The sequence below is a fragment of the Balaenoptera physalus genome (genome assembly GCF_965194825.1).
Source record: "Balaenoptera physalus genome assembly, chromosome: 1".
NCBI lineage: Eukaryota > Metazoa > Chordata > Mammalia > Artiodactyla > Balaenopteridae > Balaenoptera > Balaenoptera physalus.
Genome location: NC_138882.1, coordinates 41,253,853 through 41,281,210, shown reverse-complemented (window position 1 = coordinate 41,281,210; position 27,358 = coordinate 41,253,853). Strand labels below are relative to the sequence as shown.

Genomic DNA, 27,358 nt, shown 5'->3' with positions numbered 1-27,358 from the left:
CACAAGACCTGCAGAGCTCCTGAGGTCCATCAGTGGGCTTCATAGGGTCTGTAAACTTGCAGCCCCACCTCCACTCTTATAAGCAACATTTTGTGTATAAGTATCTTGTGAATTTTTCTGGGGTGTGTGTCCCTAGATTTCAAAGATTCCCCCAAATGAGGATAACCCCCAAATGGTTAAGAAATCCTTGAGCTTTTCAGAGAACAAGTGTAGAAACTTATGCTCCCAACACTATGGCATTTAATCTGATAAATGATTAAGTCCTGGTTGTAGCTACAGAAAACTAATGAAATTCAGAACAAAGGTCTGAGCATTTCTATGCACGAGACAGTCATTCTGACTACAGGTGGGTCATGACAGATCAATGACAGGAAAAAACCATCAGAAGCCATGACTGCAGGACAATAATATTTGAGCTGGGTATAATTCCACCCAGGTGGGGTTAGCACAGAAAGGTATGTGTCAGAAAGTTTTCCAGTGTAATGATAATCTCTACCTGATGTAGTGATGTCCAAGACTGTCCCAGAGAGACAGGTGGCAGTGATGGAGAAGGGGCGCATGCCTGTAGCCATCCATAGTTTGGTTCTTAGACTGGCACAAACCAGAGGCAAGCAGGTGCAGCGTGGGCCAACTGAAAGAGGCAGGGACCCCGCTGAGCTCTAACCACTGCTGTGCTGTAGAGCTATGATTCAGTGAAAACCACTCAACCCTGTTGGATCCCAATTCCTTTACTTCATAGGGCTATTTAATATGAGAAGAGAGAACTCGAATTCCTAAGGAGAAATCCCAGAGAATTAACAGAGTTTACTTTTTAAGAAAAGGAGGAAGTATATAGGAAGTCAAGATAAGGGATTCACCTAGAGTCCAGACTTGGAGTCCTTGAATGGATCTAAGGGAGTTTGGGGGTTTAAGGTAACTAAAGACCTACGATCATAGAGTCACGAGTGTCCCCAGGGCAGAGTCGTCGGAGCTATGCATTCAGCAGCAACTAATCCAAAGGCTTGTCCCAGAGGCTCGCAGGGCCAGTTAGCTCAAGATACCATGTGGTCAGAGATTTGACCTTTGTGTATATGTGACTGTTTCCACATTAGACTGAGCCCTAGTCCCAACCAGCAGAGTCACACATGTGCATCACTGGGGACACACAGAGGACTGGCTGGGAGAGTGTAGCTGGCACCCCCGCCTTTGGAAACTCGCTCAAATACACTCTAACTCAAACTACACACCTTGACCCCTAAGGTTTAGAACAGAGTATTTTTAAGTATCCCGCAGGTCATGGTCATTTTGCAGTCATTTTAAAGAACATGTGAGCAGGGAGAGAAAACAGGGTTCACTCCTGAGGGCCTTAGGCTGAGGCACTAGCCTCGTTGTATTGACCATTTGGATTGACTGTTGATCTCCTTCAGGAAGTAAGTACTCAAAATTCCCTGTCTTTGGGGAAACCATAGAGCTTTTCTTTTCTTACTGGGCCTTTCTCTCCGGGCACCTGTCTCTCTGAGCAGTGCTGGTCATCTAGGCTCCAAGTGAGAACTGTAGAGGAGTGTCAGACACACGAACCAGAGGGCTGGGCCTTTGACGACTGCTCCCAAAATAAGGTGCCAAGCCCTACTTCTCAGTTTCCCCTTGTGCCCTATGAGATGCGGGCACTGCCCCTGGAGCCATTACTCAGCAGCCTGAATGAACAGAAATAGGTCGGCTCTTCCCTCTGGCAGGGTCCTGTCCTGGCATGGTGGGCCCAGGCAGGGCTGTGTGGGGACATCTCTTGGCCTCCCACTCTCTCTTCCTGTCAGGCAGTAATCCTATTACAAGACGGAGCTTCACTTGACTGTTCCTATGCCTTTGAAGTGTCTCCTTGCCCCTCGGCTGTATAGCACCAGCTAGCTGGTGAACGCACTTCCTCACCTCCTCCATCTTTTCAACACATACTCTTTCCATCTTCTTATCCTAATGAAAACACGGCCTGTCCTGTTCTCTGGCTCTCTCCGGAGCAGGCAGCTTCTCTCCCTCCCCTGGGTCTCGAGGTCAGGAGAAGAGGCTGGCATTCTCTGAGCTGCTGGTATTTCTCCAGGTCATGGCTCCCCAACCCCTCGTGGGCAGACCATCCCATCTTACAGGCTTCCCTGTCCATTCGACTGTCTCCTGATCTCCAGCACTCTCTTATCCTCCTCAGTGGCTTAACACCTGCCTCTCAGCTTTCCTGGCCACTTCATCCCGGGCACCTGTTATTTGATCTTTCTGACACCCTGGCTTCACCATCATTTTGAAAAACTACAAATGACCCTAAATTCTGCCAACCTGTCACTCACTGTGATGAACGTAACCTGGGCACGGCAACAAAATGGCCCATGGCATTTCAAATTCTCATAATCCTACTCTGACCACAACCTACTTAACTCTTTCTACTTGTCAAGGTATTTCATTCCTCACCTGCTCACGCTTCCCAGAACCTCTTGCTTCCTCCACATCCAGCCTGGACCTTGTGGCCTGCTGCCTCCAGGCTGCTCACGGATCCCGCATTCTTTATTCTTCTCTGGGTCCTTCCTTGTTGACTCCCCATCTCAGGTAATCCCTAACTCAGATTTCTTTGCCTCTGCTCCCAGACTGCTGAGCTATGCTGGAAATTTACAAGCTTTCTGTGGTGTTTGAGCCCTTACAAACCATTCCATTGAGACCATGTGTGTCTTCAAATGAATTTATCTACGAAACAGAAACAGACTGACAGACATAGAGAACAGACTTGAAGTTGCCAAGGGGGAGGGGGGTGGAGGAAGGATGGATTGGGAGCTTGGGATTAGCAAATGCAAACTAATTATATATAGAATGGATAAACAACAATGTCGTACTGTATAGCACAGAGAACTATATTCAGTATCCTGTAATAAACCATAATGGAAAAGAATACGAAAAAGAATATATTTATACATATACATATATATAACTGAATCACTTTGCTGTACAGCAGAAATTAACACAACATTGTAAATCAACTATACTTCAATAAAAAAAAGACCATGTGTGTCCGACTCTCTTCCCTACCATTTGCTCTTCAAGGTAGGAATTTTGGCCCCTCAGGGCAACTGTAAAAAGTTAAAACTTAGCACTTGCCTAGCACTTGTCTGAGGACTTTATACTTACTAACTCATTGAATTCTCCAATGACAATGAAGGAATTACTGTTATTACATTTCTCATTTTTTTGATGAGGAAACTGAGGCTCAGAGAGATTAAGTAAATTGCATAAGGTCACAGAATTACTAAGCGGTAGAGTCAAGATTAGAATCTGGGTGAGACATTATACTATGTCTCATCATAAGATGATCATAAACTCTGGGAAAAGTCTGTTGACTTTCATCAGAGCTCCTCCTGTAGTTCAACAATCTTTTAAATCATCCCTTGTTCACTCCTAATTGAAGGTATGTATATTTCAATTCTGACTCTATCATTTTTGGTCAATTGAGACCAGAGACCAAAGGCATTGCTTCAGGAGTCCTGGTGAGCATCTAGAATCTTGGGGTATTCTTCCATTCTCTTCTGCCTCATGTCTGACTGAATCAGTGCCCACATGAGCTTCCCTCAGGACTCCATATACCATAACCCCAGATCCCTCCAGCTTTTAGCTGGGCCACAGTGTCCTAGTCTCCATTCTCTAGGGAAGGGAGAAGATACTGCAATTCTCATAGTGGTTATTTAAAGCCATTTCCATGTGATCTGGCTTTGGAGGCCAGGACTTAAAACTCTCCTCCACTACTCACTAGCTTCCATGGGAAAATGGTTTAAACTCAAAGAGGTTTAGTTTCTTTATCTGTAAAATGGGAATAATAACAATCTCCTTAGTAGGGTTGCATTTATTGAAGTGCCTAGCACAGACTGGGGCACAAACAGGCACATATTAGTTCCTTTCCTTCTCTTCCCCACACCCATTTGTTTCTTCATTCTCTGCAGATGACTCTGAAACTTTTCTTTTTTAAAAATTTTAAAATTTTATTTATTTTATTTATTTATTTTTGGTTGTGTTGGGTCTTAGTTGCGGCTGGCAGGTTCCTTAGTTGTGGCTCGCTGGCTCCGTTAGCTGTGGAACGTGTGCTCCTTAGTTGCAGCTCGTGGGCTCCTCAGTTGCGGCACATGTGCTCCTTAGTTGTGGCATGCGAACTCTTAGTTGAGGCATGCATGTGGGATCTAGTTCCCTGAACAGGGATCGAACCCGCGTTCCCTGTATTGGGAGGCAGATTCTTAACCACTGCACCACCAGGGAAGTCCCTGACACTTTCTTTTTGAGTGAATTTCCTCAATTTCCCTTATATCTGTATCAGAAATTTCTCATTCAAAGTACAACTTTCCCAAAAATGAGTTGGCACTTTTTTTTTTTTTTTTTTTTTTTTTGAGTTGGCACTTTTAACGTAAGGGCCTTAATGTTTTTCAGACACTTTGTCACAGTAATCCCACCTCTAGGAATCTTTTATGAAGAAGTAGTGGAAATGTGTATATGTATTCTATGTATAAATTCTATAACATAATTATACTACATATATTTTAAAGTATTCTATATATAAGATTCTATGTCCTATGTTTTTACACACACGCAAAGATGTCTGTTGTGGAAATGGGACTTCGCTGGTGGTGAGTGGTTAAGAATCTGCCTGCCAATGCAGGGGACACTAGCTCGAGCCCTGGTTCGGGCACTGGTTCCACATGCCGTGGAGCAACTACTGAGCCCGTGTGCCACAACTACTGAAGCCTGTGCGCCTAGAGCCCGTGCTCCGCAACAAGGGAAGCCACCGTCATGAGAAGCCCGCACACCACAATAAAGTGTAGCTCCCGCTCGCCACAACTAGAGAAACCCCACAGCAACGATGACCCAATGCAGCCAAAAATAAATAAATATAAATAAATGAATAAATAAATTTATTAAAACAAACAAAAAAAGATGTTTGTTGTGGAATTATTTACCCTAGGGGGGAAAAATACAAAGCTTCTCTGTATTTTTGCTCATTATTTCTTCCTTCCCTTTTACTTCTGAGAAACAAGTAACTCTTTTCCTCCCTAGATTCAACTAAAAAGTATTTTGTAAAATAACTTAAAAAAAATTACAAAACTAACATATGCTTGTAGAAAAATCTAGAAAATAAATCAATCACTTGTGAGTCCACTCTCCAGTGCTGACTACTACTACAGTACTTTTATATTCAAATTTGTTTATACCTTTAAGAACAAAATTAGATATTATACCTATTATTTGGTAATTTATATTATTTCCTATCTTTTTTCTATCATTACAATAACATCTTTCCTAACACTCATATCTTAATTTATCTAACCAACATCCAATGATTGCTGGAAAATCTATTTTGATCTATTTTATTTTTTTTAACTTTTAAAAAATTGAGGTATAGTTGATGTACAATATTATATAAGCTTCAGGTTTACAACAGTGAATCACAATTTTAAAGTCATACTGTTTATAGTTATTATAAAATATTGGCTATTATCCTGAGTTATTCAATATATCTTTGAGCTAATTTATTTTATATATAGTAGTTTATACCTCTTAATTCTCTATGACTCTCCTGCCCCACCCCGCTTCTCTCTTCCCACTGGTAACCACTAGTTTGCTCTCTCTGAGTCTATTTCTTTTTTGTTATATTCACCAGTTTATTTTTTAGATTCCACATATAAGTGATATCATACAGTATTTGTCTTTCTCTGACTTATTTCTTAGCATAATACCCTCCAAATCCATCCATGTTGCTGCAAATTTTCATTCTTTTTTTATGGCTGAGTAATATTCCATTATATACATATTATATATATTCCAGTTTATGTTTTATATATATATATATATATATATATATATATATATATCACATCTTCTTTATCCATTCATCAGTTGACGGGCGCTTAGGTTGCTTCCATATCTTGGCTATTGTAAATAATGCTGCTGCGAACATTGGGGTGCATGTATCTTTTTGAATTAGTGTTTTTGATTTTTTTGGATTAAATTATTTTTTTTTCAAGTTTATACATAGGACTGTGGTGACTGCAGCTGCATCTTTGGGCACTTCCTAAATTATATCCTTGCCTGTCTTTGTTCCTGATGCCATCCCTCCCAAGCCTCCATTTCCGGGACCCTGAGCCATAGCATAGGCCCTTGCCTCTGGGCAGGTCCCTTCCCGTTGGCTTACAAATATTACAAACTTACTCCAGCACATCTAGGCTTCAAAACTCTCCCCCTTGATTCTTCTGGCCTTTCCCTGCATCCTGAAGGCTCCTCTGGCCTCACTGGTAGGGCTTCTTCCTCCTCCTTAAGGCAAAGTTCCCTGTGTTCTGGATCCCCTTCCTTCCTGTTATCCCCACTCCTGCCTGTAAACTCTTCTTCTTTCCTGCCTCCTTTCTCCTAGCCCACACATGTACTTAGTCTTTCCCAACCATAGGTCTCGTCCTGACCATGACCCTCTCCCTGCCCCCAGTGTCCATCCCTTCTCACTTCTCTTCTCAGCCAAACCCCTTGGAAGAGGAAACTGTTTGCCTCCTCCCCTCTCCTCCCTGACACGGCCATCTGGCTCCAGTATTACCTTCTAAATTGTCATATGCAATTGGCATTATTTGTTCTTCGTCTTGCCCGACATGGTTGAAATTTACTCCTTGAAACTCTGTCCTGGGCCATCTCTTCCTAAAATGGTTCCTTCTTAGTCACTCCTGTCAGCTCTTCTTTCTCTAATCACTCTGAAATGCTGGCTTCTCTCCACACTAACGGTCCTCAAAGAGTGATTCCCAGACCAGCACCATCAACACGGCCTGAGAATTTGTTAGAGATGCAGCTTTTCAGGTCCACCTCTGACCTCCTGAATTAAAAACTGGTGGAGTGTCCACTCAAGTTTGAGAACCACTGCGCTACACATTCTCCCTGGCCCATCTCCTCTTTAAGCTCCACTTTAACTATTCTTTTCACACCTAATACTCCTAAAATTCTTTCCACCTCAGACTGCTCTCCGGAGCTCCAGTTCTATACATATAACTACCTATAGGGCATCTCCACTCTCCCATCAGGGGTTTCCAGGGAAAATAATTTCCTCCCGTAATCCTGTCATTTCTACCGTATCCCTTTCCCCCCAGATGATACCACCATCTACCCAGTTGCCAGTGTCAGATCCTTGGATTGACTTGATTCTTCTCTCGCTTACTCACCTAAAAAAAACACTAGTTTGCCATTTCAGGAGCATCTCTCAAATTGACACTATCCTCTAGTCTGCACTGCCATTGCTTCCTTCAGGTCCATTGCCTTTCGAGCTGGGATTACTGCAATCACCTCCTAATGGGGTCGACTGCCTGAAGCCTGGCTCCTTACCAATCTACTTCCCACACTGCTACCAGAATCATCTTTCTAAATTAAAAACCAGATCGTGTTTGTCTCCTGCCTAGTCATTCAGTGGCTGTCTAGTGCCTTCCTGATAAAGTCCAAACTCCGTATAGTGGCACAGTGGGGCTATTATGCCCCGACCCCTGCTTACCTCCACTGCCACATCTCCTGCTGTTCTTTATGTGCTCCCGCCCTAGGGAGAAACTGGAATCATCGATACTTACAGTTCCTCCAACGGGCACTCTTTCTCATACCCTCAAACCATTGTTCGTGCTATTGTGCTACTTCCTTTATGAGGAATGCCCTTCCTTCACTTACCATTTGGAAATTTTTTTTCTTCTCTAGGGCTCAGCTCAGAGTCAACTTCTGTATAAAACCTTCCTTGGATGCCCAGGCTCAGCTGGATGTGTCCCACAGTCTGCACATCATGCCTTGATCAGAGACCTTATATCACGTTGTGTTTTGTTCTCCTGTTGTCTGCCCGAGGAGTCTGCAAGCAGCTTGAGGACAGGTCCTGTCATCTTTGTTTAGTGCAATGCCTGACACATAGTAGGTGTTTAGCAAATAGCTGTTTAATAGGAGAAAGACTGCTTTCTCTTTTCTTGAAAGGAATCTACCCTTACTGCCTATTTCCTAACCACCCCTATTTTTTCATTCCCAGCCATCTTTCATCCCTATCATGCTACTGAAATAGCTCCGGAGAAGAACAAAGATGTGCTGGCCTTATCATAAACTTCTGAGCAGCAGTTAGCTACCCAGTTCTCAAAGAATTCTCTTCCCTGGGCTACTGAGCAGACGCTTTTTGAATTCTCTTTACATTTCGGTCTGCACTTTCACTGGTTCCCTTCCTCATGCTTTTTGCAACTGCTCTACTGGGCACTATAGCAAGCACAGGGGTTGATGGTGATGGTGGGAAATGGGTCCGGATGTGCTGATAAGCTGGCTCTCTCGGGAAAAAAAAGGCCATGATTTGTAGCTTTTGTCTATTCCACGGTATAAATACTCTCACTAGACTGATTTCAGGCTACCAACATTTTAACAACCAGCTCACAAAATTCTTGAATATCTAATAATTGGCTTTCATGGGTATGAGCCAGCTCTAGCATACCACTGGGTATGCAGAAACGAGTAAGACCAGTTTGACATCTAGGAGGGGATAATCTACTGGTGGAAATAGAGAAATATTGGGTTGGCCAAAGAAGTTCGTTCGGGTGTTTCTGTAACATCTAATGGAAAAACCCAAACGAACTTTTTGGCCAACCCAATAATTCTAAGACAAATGTGATAAGCACTATTTAGTGTTTAAACAAGGCACTATGGGGTTGAATGGAAGGAAGGTTTAATTAGGAAAATCTGTGAATACTTCCTATAGGAAGAGAGGGGTGTTTGAACTAGATCTTAAAGAACGAGGACTTTAAAGGCAGACATAAGGGGTTAAGAACTATTCCAGGCAGAGGAGACGCCTTGAACAAAGGCGGGATAGTACATTATTTGGAGGAGTAGCTAATAGATGAGTAGGGCCGGGACGCAAAGAAAGTGGGACACCAGAATGGATTCTGACACTATCTAGTTTTGTGATGTTGGTCAAGCTGGTTAACGTCCCCAGGCCAGTTTCTACACCTTTAAAATAAGAATCTGATTTCTATGGCCCATTTCTGTCTTGATTTGATGACCCACCTTGGGAAGAGAAAGAAAATACAAGAGTGGGAAAGAAAGAGAAGGGAAGAAATGTATATAGCGTGGAGTTTTTAGGTGGCTAAAGGCTGCAGTGCTGGCACTGCTGCAGGATTCCCTCCCACTGTCAGTTCCCCCCGCTAACTTCTGGCTTAATCCGTTATGAAAACCCCGACCCCATGTTTGAGCCATTGCACTGTTTTCTGAAGGCTCAGTTCTTTTCTTTTAAACTGAATGAGTATACTGAATCCTGACAGTATATGTAGAAGCAATTTAGTTCATCCTTCTGCTTTGAGGGAACAGGGGATTTTCCTTTCTCCATAGAAAGTATCAAGACGATCCCACGGGCTCCCCTAGTAACTCATTCCCTTTGAATAATTGTTATTATTAATTGTTATTATCCAGTCTATCTAGAATTTCTCCATCCCCACCTCTTGCCTGTCTTCTCTAGAGATCTCATCTTCATTCCTTTAAACACTGTGAATCATAAAACATATACAGAAAAGTACATAAAACATAAATGCAAGGTATAATCAGAGCAGACAAGCATGTCACCACCAAGAGCAAGAGACAGAGACTTGCCATCACCTAGGAAGCCCCCCAAGTATTATTTTCCAAGCACAACCCTCCAGAGGGAACCACTGTCTTGACTTAATGTAATAATCATCTTTGTTTTGCCTCTTACCATCCATATATGTATCCCTCAAATACTAGTTCAGCAACCCGTTTTTTAACACTTGATTTGAAAGGAATCATACCGTATGCATTCCTTTGTTCTTGCTTCTTTTGTTCAACATTCTAACATTCATTCACATTGTCATGTGTAGCTAGTTCATTCTTTTTCATACAGTCTTCCGTTATGAGTATCCCACTTTATCCATTCTACTGTAGATGGACACTTGGGTTGTGTCCAGCCTTTGGCCGGTATAAACAATGCTGCTATGAACATCCCTGTACACATGCCCAGTGCATGTGAGTTTCCCTAGGGCACAGGGGTAGAATTGTTGGGTCACAGGCTATGTGTATCCTCATCTTCATCCTTCATTCTCTCCCTTATATTCGTGGGCAAGCTTTATTCCACTTTTTCTTTCCTAAAGAATTTTAACTTCTGTGCCTTTGTTCCTGTTTTACTAGCTTTTGATCCTGTTTGTCAGTCTTCTTGTGTTCTTATAACGTTATCAGTATTGGTCCAAGCTTCTCGACCTATATATCACCTTCCTCCTGTAGTTAAGAATGGTTTCCTCTCCCAAAGAGTAATTTTTTTATTACTCAAGTAGGAAATGTCTTTGGAGTATTTTGAGAGTTCTCTTTCAAATGTGCACAAAATGAAAAGCATATATTTGATTAATAGAGGGCCAGGGCCAGGCTTCTTTCTGTGAGTTATTATAGTATGGGAATTAGTACTGTGGGCTTTTGAGTCATACCAATCTACAAGCTGCCACTTGTTGGCTATGTGTCCTTGGGCAAGCTACTGAACTTTCATGCTTTAGTTTCTGTCTAAATGTGGATCTGTCAAAATGTAGATAACAATTATAGTCACTTATTGGGTTACTGTGTGTATTACATGAAAGAATCTATAAGTTTGATTAAAAGAGGTTTATAAACTTGGTCATCAGATAGGGAGAACTGAGGAAAGACAGGAATTCAGAATGCCTTCAGGATGTGTGTAGTGAGGGTCCATACTATGAGTTTGTTTATACTGAGCCTAAGCACTCTAGCCACCCCTCTGTGGGGTGGCTTGCTAGGGGAGGCATGTGACAGGCTGCCTGTGGCCACAGAACAGAGTGAAGTGAATAGGCCATTTGGGAATCCAACTCACAACCCTGGCTTCATTTACTGTTCAGCTGGCCAAAATACCATGAAAAAGTGAATGGGATTAGAAATGCTGTCAAAGTAAACAGGAAGGCACGAGGACACCACAGGATAACTCGAGTTAACGAGCTGCTCTAAACAGCATCCTCTCTTTGTGCAATTTATTGTACAGGAGAGTTGGCTGGAATAGAAACCATTCTTAATCAACAAAAAACCACATTCTAATTTTCCTGGCTCTGCAGGCATTCCATGTATAATTCCAGACTTTGTTGCTTACATTTCTTAGTTTTAGGAGGTAGTTTTCCAAAACTAGATACTTAATTATAGCTGCAACACTTCAAGGCCAATACCTCATTACCTAACTAGGGAGCTGAGAAATGTTTATCATTTCTCTTCCCCACTCAAAGGTTATTAATATTCATTTCGACTTGTCTGCTAGTCAACCTCTTTGTGAAGACATTGATTTTTGGACTTGGAATCGTACTCCCACATAAAGCTAGAAAAATCTAATAAGGCTTTTATGGAAGTAGCACTTCCAACTTGACACTAACTGTTGGGCCAAATATTGACCCATTACCGGGGCAACAATGCCTACTGGATTTTAATTTTAACTTTTCAGTTCCTATACCGCTATTATTTGACAGTTACACTTCATAAATCCTACTATGCTTCTTTTCAAATAATTCTTGGAAAATTGTGTTTGAGTGTACTGTAGGTGATGGGGAAAAGGTGGAAGAGAAATTAAAAAGAGGAAAAGACTGGTGCTGAATGATTATCAAGTGACGTATGACAGTATGTGCTAACTTCGTATCAGCATAGCAAGGCCAGATGGTTTATTTATAGTTTGTTATTTCAATAACATATATTATCTGGTAATATAATAGGGAAGGGCCCACTTGTATAATTACTTTTAGACTCTGGATTTAACAGTAAGGCTGTTAACAGAAAAAAAAAAAAATCAGCCCTTTACATCTTCACCTGAATTGATAACTCTGGCACAAACTGATGAAGGGGTCCAGCATGGAGGACTGTTTGGAGAGGAAGGTGCCAACTCCTAATAAGAGAATGCTACATTCTATAAGTTCTCATAATTGGAAACCATGGTCTTGAACAGCAGCAGTGGCAACACAGTTTGTTACTCAGATGCCAACTGAAACCCCAATGTTGGGTTTGTCCACCAAAATGTCAAACCTTCATGGCTGGTATTTTGGCACTGATGAGATAAAGGCACTAAGTATTACTGGCATTGAAAAAGAGCCCAGGGAAGAATCTCACTGAAGTGAGGGAAAAGAATCTAGAGACTTACACGGTACTCCTCAATCAAATGTTTGACTCTAAGTTTCTTACAAAATCAGAGCTACTAATACAGCAGCATGGTCTGTTTTGAGCTTTACCTCTTATTTATTTGCCTACTCACTGGCCAGGGAACACAATAGCCTAACAAGTGATCAAGCCTTGGCTCTAAAGGTCCCCCAGCAGCAGCTTCCTCCCTAAAGGTGAACACATCTTAAACAATGTAGCACAGCTGGGGGCAGCAGTCAGGAAACGGGAGGGTGGGCTTTGTGTGAGCAAAGTCTTTGGCTTACTTGAGAGTCCAGGATATAGATTTGCAAACCACAGCCTCTTTAAACAGTGGCTGAGGCTACATATGAAATAACCTCTGTAATTTTCATGTACACCTGGTGAGAAAGAGTCATGAATCTCAAACACCTGGGGAAATAGAGATTTTTTTTCCCAGAGGCCCATTTGCTCCTTTTGAAAAGTGCTAAGACTGGAGGCCCAGGCAAAGCTTCCCAGGTGATTCTGATTTAGTTACCATAACTGAGGATCACAACTGTAGTGGAACAGGAATGTCAGAAGAACTGAAGTTACTTAAACCTTTATGTCCATTTATCAAATATGGTTAACAACCCCTGCCCTCCCTACCTTATGAGAATAATAGCTAACAGTAATTGTTCAATATATGTAAGCTATTACGTGCTATTAGGCACTGTCCTAAGAAATGTACATGTAATAACCACACATCTCATGGAAACTGATTCACAGAGAGGTTAAGGAACTTGCCAAAGGTCATACAGCTAGGGCTGGAATTCAAAGCTACGCAGTCTAGAGATCATGTTTTTAACTGTTATTTACAGTGTTGTAAAGAATATGAAACATGCATGAGGAAAGCATTTTACTTTGAAAAGTTAAAGGTGCTTTAAGTGGCAGTTGAATGAAGTTCCTGGAGGGAAGAGTCTGCATCTAGCCAGCACTCACTACATCGTAGCTGCTCACAACTTCATTCAAAGGACCTGAAAATCTGATCTTTGCCGGTTCCCTCAAATGCTGACTTTGGCCTATTAAAGCGCCACAGATAAAGTGACTCCTTTGACTACTGAAAATAAAGGGAGGAACTCTGCAGACCAGGTGCTTCACACAGGGCTTGGCAGGAGTGAATAAATGTTGGCTGAATTGAACATCTTCCAGGTGATGGATGTGTTGGCTGAATTGAATGTCTTCCAATCAAAGGCATTTGAAATGTGCTATTCATATTCTACAAAATGGCTTGAATTATTTAGAATGTCAAAATGGGAAAGGGCAAGTGGCAAGTTAAGGAAATTAAAGAGAAATGGGGTATAAATGGAATATTAAACCTTTGAAATTCAAAATTAAGAACCTGGTTATATATCCTTGAAGTCCTCTTTCCTGGCTTAGCAGGGAAGTGGGAGGGATGAGCTTCGGGGATGGAATAAGCCTATGCTTTAATATTATAACACCTCTCACTTGTGTTGTACATACTTGCTGTAGGCATACTGATCCAAACAAGCTGCCTAATGTTTTTTTTAAAGGCTGACTTGACTTTACATAATTCTTTAACAACCCTTACACTTTTTAGCATGCGCTCAAACGTAGCTCAGAAATAAAACAGGTTTTTCTACCCCTTTAGATGACAAAGTGGGTCCTTTATAACAAGCTGGGCTTGTATTCCTGGCATTGGATCTAATGAAGTATTTGACTCACTTCACATCCAACAAAATGTTGCTTGGCTTGCTTATAACATCCAAACAATCTCTAAAGTGCACATGCACAATGCAGGTTTTTCCACAATTCCTAGGCATCTGATGCGTAACCGGTTAATCCGAGATGTGGCATGATCCGAACCGAGGGCAGGCAAAGGATCTCCTATGGAGACCTGTGTGGGAAGCAGTTTGATGCTCAACGGGGCCAGCATTCAGTCCTGTATAAAATTACAAAGCAGAAACCACCTGTGCTGAACTGCCACAAGGAGGACAAGAACTCAGGTTTTCTGGTACGACATTCTCACCCAGCTTCTCTTCTGATGCACATCTGTAAAATGTTGCCCACACTGCCTAGCTGTGGAACGGATTCTCTCTGTGAGACTGCTTGTCCTTTGCTTTAAGAGCAGTGTGAGAGGAAGTCCTGTCCCTTTTGGGACTAGGAAAAGCAGAAGAACAGACCTAAGAGCAGCAGTGTGTCGGCTACAACAGGCTCTCAGAAAGCATATGTTAAACTGCTGTGACCTATACAAGATCATTGCCACTGGCTAATTTCAAGGTGAGGGTTAAAGCAACTCACACACACACATACACACACACTTAAAAAGAAAAAAGTAATGTCTAGACATGCATATTGCACAGTTGAGGTTTTAAAAAATGCCTCCTGCACAGGGTATCCCAAAAATCTTAAAGTTTTAAGTTATTAAGGCTGGGGATAGGGATGGTGGGCTGAACCTGCCTTCTGCCACCCCAACGGGGTAAGCTACACATGATTCTGATTTACCACCAACTGAAAATGCAGCCTAGATTAAGAGACATTTTAAAGGACTAATTAGTCAACCCTTGCAAAAGTAAATTAAGGGCTTGTGTTGAAACAGCCAAAAGGAAACTTTAATACAGCTTTGTAGCAATAGCGCTTGGAGTGTATTCAAATAGAAAAGCTTGGGCTGGAAATACTTGTTTCGAAAAAGAATTACACCACTCCACCCTCCTTTATCAGGTAATCCAAGCCACCTTAAACACTCAAGGTCTGATCAAGCAAGATGTATTTTATGAAAACCTCTTTCATCCTGAACTAGATCATGTCCTTGGGAATAAACAAATTTTATTCAATGAGCAAGTAGAAGGGATTCTTGATTACTGCTATAGTTCTTTTGTGTAGACAGACTGCTTCTAGGTTAATGCAAAAGCTCAGAAAAGAACATCAGATAAGGTAAAAGGCTTTATTATTCAGGAGCAGCTCAAAGTCTGACACTGACACAAGCAGGGATAATTATTATCTCATTACATTTGACCTTTGGCACCCACTTGAAGTACTAGTTTTCCAAGTGGGAATGTTACACTCAGTAGACTCTCAGCACAGTTTCTGACAGCCACATTTATCCCCAGTTTCACTCAGCAGAAACTGTCAGATGAGCAGGGATACAAAGAAGAAAACCACCTACTTTAGTTCTCTTTTTCTTGGATCCTTTTCCCCACTGGCTTTCAAATCAAGAAAGACAGACTGCATTATTTTCAGGTATTGGTCATAAATAACACCTTCCCACAAACACACAAAAATCAAACGTCAAATATAAGTAGAGTTCTTAAATATTCAGTTAATGCTACGGCATACTTTGTTTCGAAAATAGCATTTCTGTGGCTTTCCTTTATTTACCTTTCTCCTTGGATAAAACCAGGAGAACCCATGCTTAACTGACCCATGCGGTTCTTGTTGTTACACCTTCATTTATAAGAATCAAAGGAATTAAAGAGTTATCATTAAGAATAGATTTTAAAATGATGACATAAGTATGAATAAAGTCTACACAGTCCTCAGGGATGTGGATAAAATGAATCAAGTTTCATGATCGGAAGGGGACTCCCTTCCAAGGACACAGTACATAGAAAGTACACGGAGCTTGTTTCTATGAGGTTACAAAGGGCTAAAATATAAAACAATGGTTCATTTCAAGCTGATTGATACGTAACTTTAGGGTAAGGGATACTCAAGACATTTTGCACATTATTAACTGAGAGTCAGTCTATACACTCTCTATATTAAATACCTAGAGAAAATTCCATGATGTTTGGCTCAGGGCTCTACTAGAAGATCACTGCTTTTTCGTATATAAAGAGAATCCAAAAAATCAAGTTAAAGTCAAGATTTACTCTTTAGGTTCTGGATTTTCAGTTAAGAACTACCTACTTTTATAAAAATACCAATAAAAAATCATTACTTTTTCTTAAAATCTGATGACTTCTTTTTAAAAAAAGTAGCAGCCCCTAGAGAACTGAAGACTGAATTCAAACTGCAGCTTCAGTGACTACTGATTCTATAAACATCTTCCTCCAGTAAATGGCAAAAACTATAACCTCTTCTAGAACGTGATGTTGGGCTGGAAACATAGTAGATTGTTTGGTAAAAATATGAGAACCTTAGATCTCATATGGGAGATGTATATGGGCGGAAAAAAGACAAACATTTCTAGTGTTCTCCAAGTTTCTCCAACGAGCTGATATTTATCACTGCTTTTAAAATAAAGATGATTTTAACTTGAGATTGTATTTTAACACTGAATCAATATAAATTTGCTTGTCTAAACATCACATTTTACCACATACTTAAAAATACCCACAAAAATGTAGTGAAAAGATTATATATATTTTATATGAAACTGTATTTGTTGGAAGCAGCAGAGACCCAGGGTCCTCTTCAGCAGCTGACCTTCACAGACAGGCCTCCTGCTGTGGCCCGCAGATACTTTCCACTGTGCCCAGAAAGTTTCAGAGTAACAAGAGACAACACTTGTTTTTTTGCCTCTATGACATGGGATGTCATTATTGTACAGAAGATGCATAATTTAAAACGTAAAGACTACTCATTCAAAATGTTACACAGTGACAAACTTACTTTATGAAATTTAAACACAGCATTCTTTCCGAGGAAGCTGCAGGTACACCATGGCAGTAGAACCAGGCTAGGTAAATTTCGGAGTTGAAAGGATTTTCTCTAAAAAGGAAAAAACGATAGCTTTCTTAAAACCAGAGTTACAGAGTCACTCTGTTGAATTTTTTATCTTGTTTTAATGGGTCAAAGTTCAGTTAACTCACTCAGATGAGAATCTATAATTCTGTTGACTGTTCTGGACTACAGTAGTCATCTTGGGACTTTCTATGGAAATATGTACAGATTTTCCGCATGGAGCTGGGAGTAATGGTAACCTAGAAGAAGAAAGTTTAGATTTTAAAGATTGTCTAAGATAAAGTTCAGCTGTTACCTCAGCAAGTTATCACTAAGGGTATTTTAAGATAGGATGCCTAGAAATTTGCTTATTTAGTCAGATAGATTTCAGTCTCAAATACTTTGATGGCAATGTCTCTTTTGGTTGATTTGTACTAAATACAGAAAAATTTAAGGCAGCATGCAAGGAAGGAAGAAACAGATTTTTCATGTGAACAGAAAATATTTACCAGTTAAGCCTCATAATAGGAACCAAAGAGGTTACAATTACCATCCTCTTTGAAATATGTGAGTAAATCACCCTCCCAAATTTACAAACGAGATAAGTATTCAAATGGAAGATACTACTCCTTTCTGAAGTCTACATTATCAACATGTACATAAAGAAAAAAATTATTTTAAAGAAACTTAAGCTTCAAAGATTGAAATTATAAAGCCAGAAATATCTTGGACCAGCGCACTATTTTTTTAAAGCCTTTAAGGTGTACACATTCATGAAAACAATTTTTTATTCAAATTGCTTTTCTGCTAAAACATAGCTCGGACCAGCTCCCTGAAATAAAATTCCTATAATAATAGGAATTTTAGCTAGGGGCAAAGATCACCTACAGTGATAATTTTGAGAGAAGAAAGGAAAGACTACTTATAGCTTTTTTTTTTTTATATTCTGTAGCAGGTCTTGGAGTTTGTGTTTGAAGTAATCTTTAAAATATTTCTAGTTTATCTTTCCTAAAATTATGGAATAGGCTTCATGACAGTAGGAGGGGGATATGAGCACTTATTAAACTAGAACTGGCCTAAGGTCATCTAGCTTCTGCCCTTTAAATGGGCAGATGTTACTGATCATGACTCCTAAATTGGGTTTCAATCATTCTCTCACCTTCTCCCTAACACAGAGAAAGAGCTACTATGAACTACAGGAGAAACTTCCTTAACCCACCTCCATCCTTAACTTGCAAACTGAGTAGCAGAAGCTTTCTATTCCCTTTGACTGGTGTCCATAGCTCACCCAATGCTCACAGCTACTTCTGCCTCCACCATAATGAGTCACTTGCTTTTCAAGGTTCACAAAGCTATTTCTGCCAGCAATATCTGTTTTTGAAATTATCTAAGTTAAATAAAAAGATAAGTTAAACTGAATGTTTAAAAAAAAGGCAGATACAGGTGAGTTGTCAAAAATACCGGTGTGAGCAAGATGATTGTAAAAGATTGGGGAGAAATCATAAAAATCTAGAAGGATTCTTCACTTAAATTGCTTTGTAAGTATCTTAATTTTGCTTTATTTTAAATAATTATAAGCTGTAATTACATATTGAAAATCTATTTATGGATGTTGGCAAATTGTCCATGAATTACAGCTTTATCTATAAAAAGGGGAGAGAATCTATAAAAAGAGGCTGCAGGGGCTGGGGGGTAGGGGAGGGAATAATGTCAAACAAAGGAGAGGGAAGATATTTTTGAATTGATATCCTGGAGGATGAAGAAGGCTTTGATGAATCAGGCAATGGGGCTGAGGGGTATGGACCCTGACAGATGGGATTTTAATGGAAGTAAACAGGGTTGCCAGATAAAATACAGGACACACCCAGCTACATTTGAATTTCAAGCAACAAATAACTTTTAGTATGAAAAACTTTTAGTATAAATATGTCCCATGAATATCTGTCCTGTATTTGTATGTGCTAAATCTGGCAGTCCTAGGAATAAATAGATTTACTTTAAAAAAAAAAAAAAAAAAGCATTCTGACTTCTGAGAAGAGATCTGTGCCTGCCCTGGCCAAGTTGGGAAATGCATCTTCTACCACTGCCAACTTACCGGGCCTGGAGAAGTCTTTCCACTCTGTCTCCTAGGGTTGGGGGTCTGGGACGATGGACTTCGTGGAGACGAATTCTCAGCCTTCCGTTTGGCTGCCATGGCCAATAACCAGTTTTTATTCTCTGGGGAGCTATTCTCTTTGCCTACCACTTCAGAGCCTTCTCCACAAGATCCCAAAGGAAGAGGTAGCGTTCCACAGCCTTCTGAAGCGTAAGGACTGGCAGGAGAAGGAGGCTCTGTGACACTCATACTAGTCCCTTCAATCTTGCTTGGTTTGGTAGGACCTAGAGAGTCCTTACCAAGGTCTTCCTGGTTACCAGCAAGGCAGCACAGATCCAAATGAAGCTTTTCAACTGGGTCATCAAGCTCAGTCACACAGTTGCAACTCTTTACACACTTTTGTTTCACATTCTCCAGACAACTTGAGTCTAGCCTCCTCTTTACTCTATTTCTAGACTCAGAGCAAGCCACTGCTTGGGATGATTTCAGGCTCACAGGTATAAGGGCTTTTCTTGGAGACATGATCTTGGTCTCAGAAGCAGGTGGAGTCATGGGTGGTGATAAGGAAGGTGTTCGGGTCATCCAGTTTCTAATGGACATCTTGAAAGATGAGGGTGGCTTGGGAGAGACAGAAGACACGGAGCCTCTTCTGCTGATGGGAGATCGGGTCTTGGCAGGAGGGGTTTTAAGAGAGAATGTGGCAGTATTTGAAGGAAGAGGGAGGTCTCCAGCACAGCTTGGAGCACAAGCTGCTGATGATGGGGAGGAAATGGATGGACTGCTCTTTACTCTGGGGGCTTTGGCAGGAGTACTCTGGCTACTTGTCACTGTTACTGAAAAAGAAAAGAGGGTCACAAAAATCACAAGTGAAAGCCATAGAATATCCCCGAGTTCTCATGAAGGAAAATTATAGCTAACTTAATCATCCAGGGGTTGATTTCCCAGTGAGTAGATCACATAAGTCATTTGATTCTTACTGGACCCTTTTAGCATTTTCCTTCCCTTTTCCTAACTGCCAGCCCCCCAAACACCCTGCTGTAAAACACATACTTGTAAAAATCTAGAAATTACAGAAAAATTTAACAGCATCCAAGTGAACCACTTTTAGTGTTTTTTCTATACTTGTGCATGTGATATAATACATCTCTTTTTTCTATACAAAAATGGGACCATGATGTACCAAATATTTAGTAACCTGCTTCATAACATATCATGAACATTTCCCACATTAATACAGATTTATATCATTTTTAACAGCTACAAAGTATTCTAAGGTAACAGTAAGACATTAGGGTTGTTAATGATATTTTGTTTTCATAAGTAAAGTTGCCATTAGCATTCCTGTGTATACTTCTGAGCACAGGGCAGAGAGGCACCACACACTAAGGAGCGTACAGGTCTACAGTCTGGCACAATCACTATGTGACTTGGCACAACCTTTCACCTCCTCTGCCTCGCATTCCACATCTATTAAATGGAGATAGTTTTTAATCTCCATAAGAAGTAATTCCATCAATTACTTGTTATCAGGCCTCATGTGGCTTTCCACCTTAATTTACAATTTATGATTTTCCACAAGCCAAAGAACGTCAAAGAACATTTCAGAAACTCAACGCACGCTCTCTGTAAAGCAAATCAAATAGTGGATAGAACTCTTCTCTATGTGTCTTGTCCCTTGTTTACAGGCAATGACAAGTACGTCAGGCAAATTCTTATAAACTGGGACTTCCCTGGTGGCACAGTGGTTAAGAATCCGCCTGCCAATGCAGGGGACACGGGTTCGAGCCCTGGTCCGGGAAGATCCCACATTCTGCGGAGCAACTAAGCCCTTGCACCATAACTACTGAGCCTGCGCTCTAGAGCCTGTGAGCCACAACTACTGAGCCCGCGTGCCACAACTACTGAGCCTGCGTGCCACAACTACTGAAGCCCTCACGCCTAGAGCCGGTGTTCCGCAATGAAGAGAGCAGCCCCCGCTCGCCGCAACTAGAGAAAGCCCGGGCGCAGCAACAAAGACCCAACACAGCCAAAAATAAATTAAAAAGAAAGTTATAAAAAAAAAGACTACAGCAAGCACTTGAGATAGAACAGGTAAGGTTTCCTTTTCTTTAAGATAATCATTTTTGTCACTTAGTAATGCTTAGACCAGAGGTTCTCAATCTGGCTGCACAGCGGACTTATGTGGAGCTTTATAATAACACAGGTACTTGGCCCCTACCCCGAGCCTACTGAACAATTTCTGGAGACAAACAAACTTTTAAAAAGTTCCACAAGTGGCTATGATGCACAGACAAGGCAGAGAACCATTCGCCCTGACGGTGCTATGAAATCTCTGGCTGAAAACAGTGAAAGAATAGTAAACAACAGAGCAGGTGCTGACTGGGAAAAGTAGGACAAGGTAAAAGGGGCCGTGCCTTGGGATTTAAAGCCTTCTAGTTACTAGGTTAAAAGGGCCAGAAGAGAAGACAGGCAGTCCAGGACAGCAGTGAAGGGTTGGGGTGGCAATTAGAAGCTTGGGGAAGCACAGGAACATAATTTTCAAAATGGCAGTGTGATGAGCAGCAGCCAATCCATTGCTGGAAGTTGGCTTACAGGGCCGAATGGCCAGTGCACCAGCCTTTGGCCCTTGCGTCAGGTTGTTGCTCTGTAGTGCTCTTCAGAGTTAACTCTAGCATCACCCAGAGACAGAGAAATCTAGGTCTAACTCCTGGTCCAGGCTTAGTTTGAACTTCGCTTTGCTGTGCTGGGTTAAAGGAGGCAGTACTGCAAGGTGCTTCCAAGCACGAGCTTTAGAATCAGACTGCAAGGGTCTGAACTCTGATTCTACTATAACTTCACAGCTGTGTGATCTTAGGCAAGCCTAAGTTCCTGGAGCTTCAGTTTTGGTTGTTTGGGGAATTAAACGAGATAATCCAAGTAGGTCCCTAGAACAACTGTGCTAATACTCAATAATGGCTAAATGTTATTAATGTGGCACAAGTTGGTCAACATATGTTAACTTTTTTGTGAATTGACTTCCAAAAGTAAGAATAATTAATGACACACTAAAAACACCTAGTTAGGGACTTCCCTGGTGGTCTAGTGATTAAGATTTCGTGTTCCAGTGCGGGGGGTGCAGGTTCGATCCCTGTTCGGGGAGCTAAGATCCCACATGCCTCGTGGCCAAAAGACCAAAAAACATAAAACAGAAGCAATACTGTGACAAATTCAATAAAGACTTTAAAAATGGTCCACATCAAAAAAATCTTAAAAAAACAAAAACACCTAGTTAAAAGAAACATAATTTTCATCAAAAATGTTAAAATGTTTATAGTCATTAACACAGAAATTCCACCTCTGGGAATCTATTTTAATGGGAGATGGGGACCCTAAATTCAGAAAAATTTTTTTTCCCACAAAACATTGGAAATAAAATGCCCAACTACAATAGAATAGCTAGGTAAACTATGGACCATTTACCCAGGGGATGATTCAAAATGTTTTGCTAAAAAGATAACATGGAAAGTGCTTAGAATTATCATGTTCAGTGAAAAATATCCTCAAGAAATCCAAATATATCTGTAGTATAACTATGACTCTGTTAACAAGAAAATCTCTATGGATAAGGGAGTAAAATCTCAAAAAATAACTCGAAATGTTAACTGAAATTGTGTATGAGTGGTGGCGATGCTGATGGCTTTTTCCTCATGGAATTCATTTTTGTTTTTCAAAATTAGGGAGCAAAAAATACATATAAAGACAAGGCAGCAGAGGGACTTTCCTGGTGCCGCAGTGGTTAAGAATCTACCTGCCAAGGCAGGGGACACAGGTTCGAGCCCTGGTCCGGGAAGATCCCACATGATGCGGAGCAACTAAGCCCGTGCGCCACAACTACTGAGCCTGCGCTCTAGAGCCTGCGAGCCACAACTACTGAGCCTGCATGCCCCAACTACTGAAGCCCGCGTGCCTAGAGCCCGTGAGCCTAGAGCCCCTGCTCTGCAACAAGAGAAGCCACAGCAATGAGAAGCCCGCGCACCGCAATGAAGAGTAGCCCCTGCTCACCGCAACTAGAGAAAGCCCGCGTGCAGCAACGAAGACCCAAGGCAGCCAAAAATAAATAAATAAATAAACTATTAAATTACTGAAAAACATTAAAAAAAAAATACCACATGACTGGTTAAAACCAACTTTCCACCTACAGTGTACCTGTACCTGTGCAGCAGACACACAACCATGCTGACTGCTCACTTTCAATGAATGAGTGCTAGCCTTAGGTTGACTCTTATGCCCAACATCATATTTCCCTGGTCCATTTACTCTTCTATTCTCTATATGACTATTCCAGACTTTCTTTTCTCTCCTCAAATCTCTATCACCTCCACCCCTCATCCTTATTCTCAGTTGATGATTTTGATTCCTATCTAAGAAAATAGAAGCTGTCAGAACAGATGGAAACTTCCACAAGTTCTGACCATCCCATTTATCCACCTACCTTCACTGTGCCTATGTTTCTGCCTTCTGGTTACCATGCATGAACTATCCACACCCCTGACAAAGGACTACTCTTCAACATGTATATTAGATATCATCCCCTCACTCGAGGACACTGGTCCAGCAAACTTCCCTGCATCGATCTTCCCCTTCACTACAGGATCCTTTCAATCACATACAAAATGCTATACTCTCATTAAAAACAAAACTAAACCAAAACAAACTTCAACACAGCTTCCTCCTTCAGCTACCACCTCATCTCTCTTCTTTCCTTTCTAGGAAGATTCCTTGGAAGAGCCTTCTCTTCTCCCATCCTCCTGAACAACACTAATCAGGCCACCAACACGCCACCAAAAACTGCTCTCACTAAGGCTGCCCGCGCTGCCAAATCTAAAGGTCAGTTTTTAGCCTTCATCTTACATTGCATGCCAAAAACATCTGACCAAATTCATCCCTCTCTCCTTAGTTTACACAATACTCTCCTGGTTTTTCTCTTACTTCTCAGGTTGTACCTGCCCCTTCACCTCTCCAATTTCTAAATATTAGGACGTTCCAAGGCTCAGACCCCAGACCTATTCTCTTTTCCATCTATAGCTACCTTTTACCTATATGATGATGAATCCCAAATTTCAGCTCCAGCCCTAAATTGCAGAATTAAACATCTAACCGCCTCTCTGACATCCCCATTTAGATGTCTAATAATATCAAACAACATATCCAGCTGTTCCCTCCCCCAAACCTGTTCCTCCTGCAGTGATTCCTATATAGGTTAACGGCAACTCCACCCTTCTAGCTTCTCAAGCCAAAAATTCTGAAGTTATCCTTGATAACTCTCCCTTACGTCCCACATCTGATCCCACAGCACATTCTGTTGGCTCCATCATGTAAATATATACAGATTTTGAAGACTTTTTGTCCTACCATTTGCTACCTCTTTGGTCTAAGTCACCATCATTGCTTTCTGGGTTATTTCAATGAGTTTTTAAATTAGCTTGTAGCTTTTACCCTGATCCCCTTACAATTTGTTTTCAACACAGAAGTTAGAATGGTCAAGTTAAGAAAAGTCAGATCATACACTTCTCTATTCAAAACCCTCCAACAGCTTTTTGTCTGTCAGAATAAAAGCCAAAATCGTACAAGAACCTTATTTTCCACTACTATTCCCCTCTTCTCTTTTGCCCGCTTTAGCCACAGCTACATTAGCCTCTTTGAGGAACACAAAATATGCCAGGCCTGCTCCTGCTTCAGGGCCTTTGCATTTGTTTTGTCTGCCTAGAACATTCTCTAAAATATCCATATGGCTTATTACTTCATTACTTCAATTTTTTTACTCAGATATCATCTTTTCATTGAGGTCTCCCTGGGTACCTAATTTAAAATTTTAACAGCATGCTTTGCTATTTTCTCATTCCTTCTTTCCTTTTTCCCTAACCACGTATTGTCAGCTGACAAATTTTACTTCTTTAACTTGTTTACTGACTCTCACACTAATATGTAACCTTCATTTACATCTTTGGGATTTTGAATCCCCAGCAACTTAGAACAGTGCCTAGAACATAGTAGATGTTCAACAAATACTTAAAAAATAAATCTACCGGTGTATTCCACTGCCTTATGTAGATGATAAACATAGTAGTGTTCAGAAAATATGTATTAAAAAGAATGTCAATGAGACGGTACTTTCCTCTGAAAATATACCAAATAAGATCAAATCTAGCTCACCATCTGTACTACAGAACTAAACCAATCAAACGATTAAAAAACTTAGAAAAATGCATGGGATCCTTACCTAGGTCAGCTCTCGCCTCTCTCTTCTTCTGAGAGGCCCAGCCCACTATGGAGAGTTTATCTCCTCCTGATTTCTCTTCTAAGTCTCTATTCAAGCGCCAGACTTTCAGTGTATTGTCATCAGAGCAGGTAGCAATCTACAGAGAACCAGGAAGGGAGTTAATAAGTTTCAATCAAAGATTCACAACAAAGTAAAAAGCAGGTATGTCTTAAGGGCTCATGATTAGAGAATTATTCTGCCTGATGTAACAGGATATAGAAAATGTTATCTGAAAGGTCAGATACTTTCATTCCTTGCTTTCAGGAATCATTCCAGATTTCCAACGAAGTGAATCCTTTAGTTTCTTCTTTATATACATTCTGCTGGTATGACTTTTGTGACCAGTCATTTCTTAGCTACCTAAAGCTCTACTATAAAACCAGGTTCATTTCATTTTATTCTCAAGAAGTTGGGCAAGTCATTATCTTTATCACCTTCTGTGTAACTACGAAACATGTAATTAAATTAAGATGTCATTTTTACTCTTTCTCTTAAAAGATCAGTCAGTGTATGTCACTGACATTTAATTTGTATGACTTTCCACTGACTTTCTCAAGTTCTGGCTTATTGTTAAAGTAATGGGATAATTCCCAAGATCTGATTTAGTCCATGACTCTAGTATGCTGTGGCAAGTAGAATGAAACCATTCCCTAAGATTCTTTTTCAGATAGGTAAAGAAGCAATCTGGGAAAACGACACGTTCACTAGACTGAAAAAAGTTAAAAATAACCTTTGCCCCTTTAAAAATATCTAACCATTCCTGATCTTGGTCCCCAGCCTTTTATGGCAGAGAAAGTCCAGCTTGAAGAGCTTGTGGCAAATGGCCACTGGTACCAGAGCTGTTCCCCAGCATTTGTTTATATAATTTCTCTATTTCAGTAACTAAAGAGAGAGGAAAAAAAAGAACACACGTTCTCTTAAGTCTTGGTCCCCAAGAGGCTGGCAGCTTTTTCCTTTCCTCACTAGGAGGCCAAAAGAAGACACACATATTTAACTGCTCAAAAGAAATGCCTGGAATCCCCAGTTATTCTATAGTCTATAAACAAGTTATTATTTACAGAGCAACTACTAAATCTGAGTGTCCGAAAATTTATGTTCTTTATCTTATTTAATTATCACAATATAAAAAGCCTTATACTCAAATAACCTCATCCATAAAATGGGAATAAAGTTATTTGCCCAAGGTCACCACAATTAAGTGGCAGAGCTAGAATTTAAATCCAAGTTTTTCCAATTTCAAAGTGTAAATCTTTTTTTTTTTTTTAAAGCAGTATTTTATCTTCCTAATTCTAGGCTCGGGACAAAATTATTTTAAAGAACCTTTTAAAAAGGTGGTTGTTAAATTGGTATGAGTAAACAGCCCTGATACTTCCTTTGAATCTTTTCTGGGCAAAGAGATAAGGGCAATATACGATGGATGGAAAAAGATGATAATTAAATGAATAATAAAAAAAATTCATCTCAGTAAGTTCTATGAGGATATAAAATTCCACGTTAAAAGCAGATGTTTCACTGGAAATCACAGGGAATCTTAGAGGGAAAATGCCATTGGGGTGTAATTTTTGGTGATTAAAGCAATGATTTCAAAAAAAGTCTATCATGAAGCTCATCACAGAAATGGTTATATAGGGATATAGAAATAAAAGGAAATCCACAGTAGTACTGGAAAGCTAGCAGGGATGCCATGAGTAGATCAGACCATGAGAAGATTCTGGAAGATAAAAAAACAGATGGGAACAATAGGTGACAAACCTCCAAAACCTAATAGATGAAAAGGAGCTCTCCACAGAAGGGACATTTCCTGCAAACCCAAAATAACCCGAAGACCAAAGGTAGGGGACTGGAGAAGTGAGTGGAACTAGGGCCACTATTATATGAAATCCCTACATATACGTGGAGTTTGTTTATGTTTCTGGGATTTCTACCTTTCAGGTTTTTTACTTGTTTTTAGTATCACTATTAAAAAAATTTTTTAAGTGAGTATATTTTCTTCTTTTCAAAGTGTCTAAAATACTTTGGAGCTACTTCTTCTCTAGTTTAGTCACAGACAGCCTAACACGTTAAGACTTCACAGAAAGCATTTTTCAGGCATGTGAGAACCCAAACTGAACTGTGAAGAACAGTCAAGGTGTTACCTTTAATACACCACATTGATAATATGTAGAAAGTTAGAAACACTAGTT

General features: G+C 40.5%; 1 protein-coding gene across 2 annotated transcripts in view; it reads right to left on the bottom strand.

The window, feature by feature from the left end:
- Positions 1-15,042: 15,042 nt before the first annotated feature.
- The window catches only part of DTL (denticleless E3 ubiquitin protein ligase homolog), a 39,412-nt gene continuing 27,096 nt past the window's right edge, over positions 15,043-27,358 (bottom strand). The window contains exons 13-17 of one of the 2 annotated variants that reach the window (XR_014266354.1): positions 25,137-25,272; positions 18,878-19,710; positions 16,932-17,042; positions 16,732-16,830; positions 15,043-15,320 (exon numbers count right to left, since the gene is read on the bottom strand). Coding sequence is in view for 1 of the 2 variants with exons in the window: in XM_082471562.1 (XP_082327688.1) it covers positions 16,944-17,042; positions 18,878-19,710; positions 25,137-25,272 (1,068 nt within the window). In the remaining variant the exon portion in view is untranslated. Of the gene's footprint in view, positions 16,831-16,931; positions 17,043-18,877; positions 19,711-25,136; positions 25,273-27,358 lie in introns of both variants that reach the window. The other variant, XM_082471562.1, reaches the window with a different exon arrangement.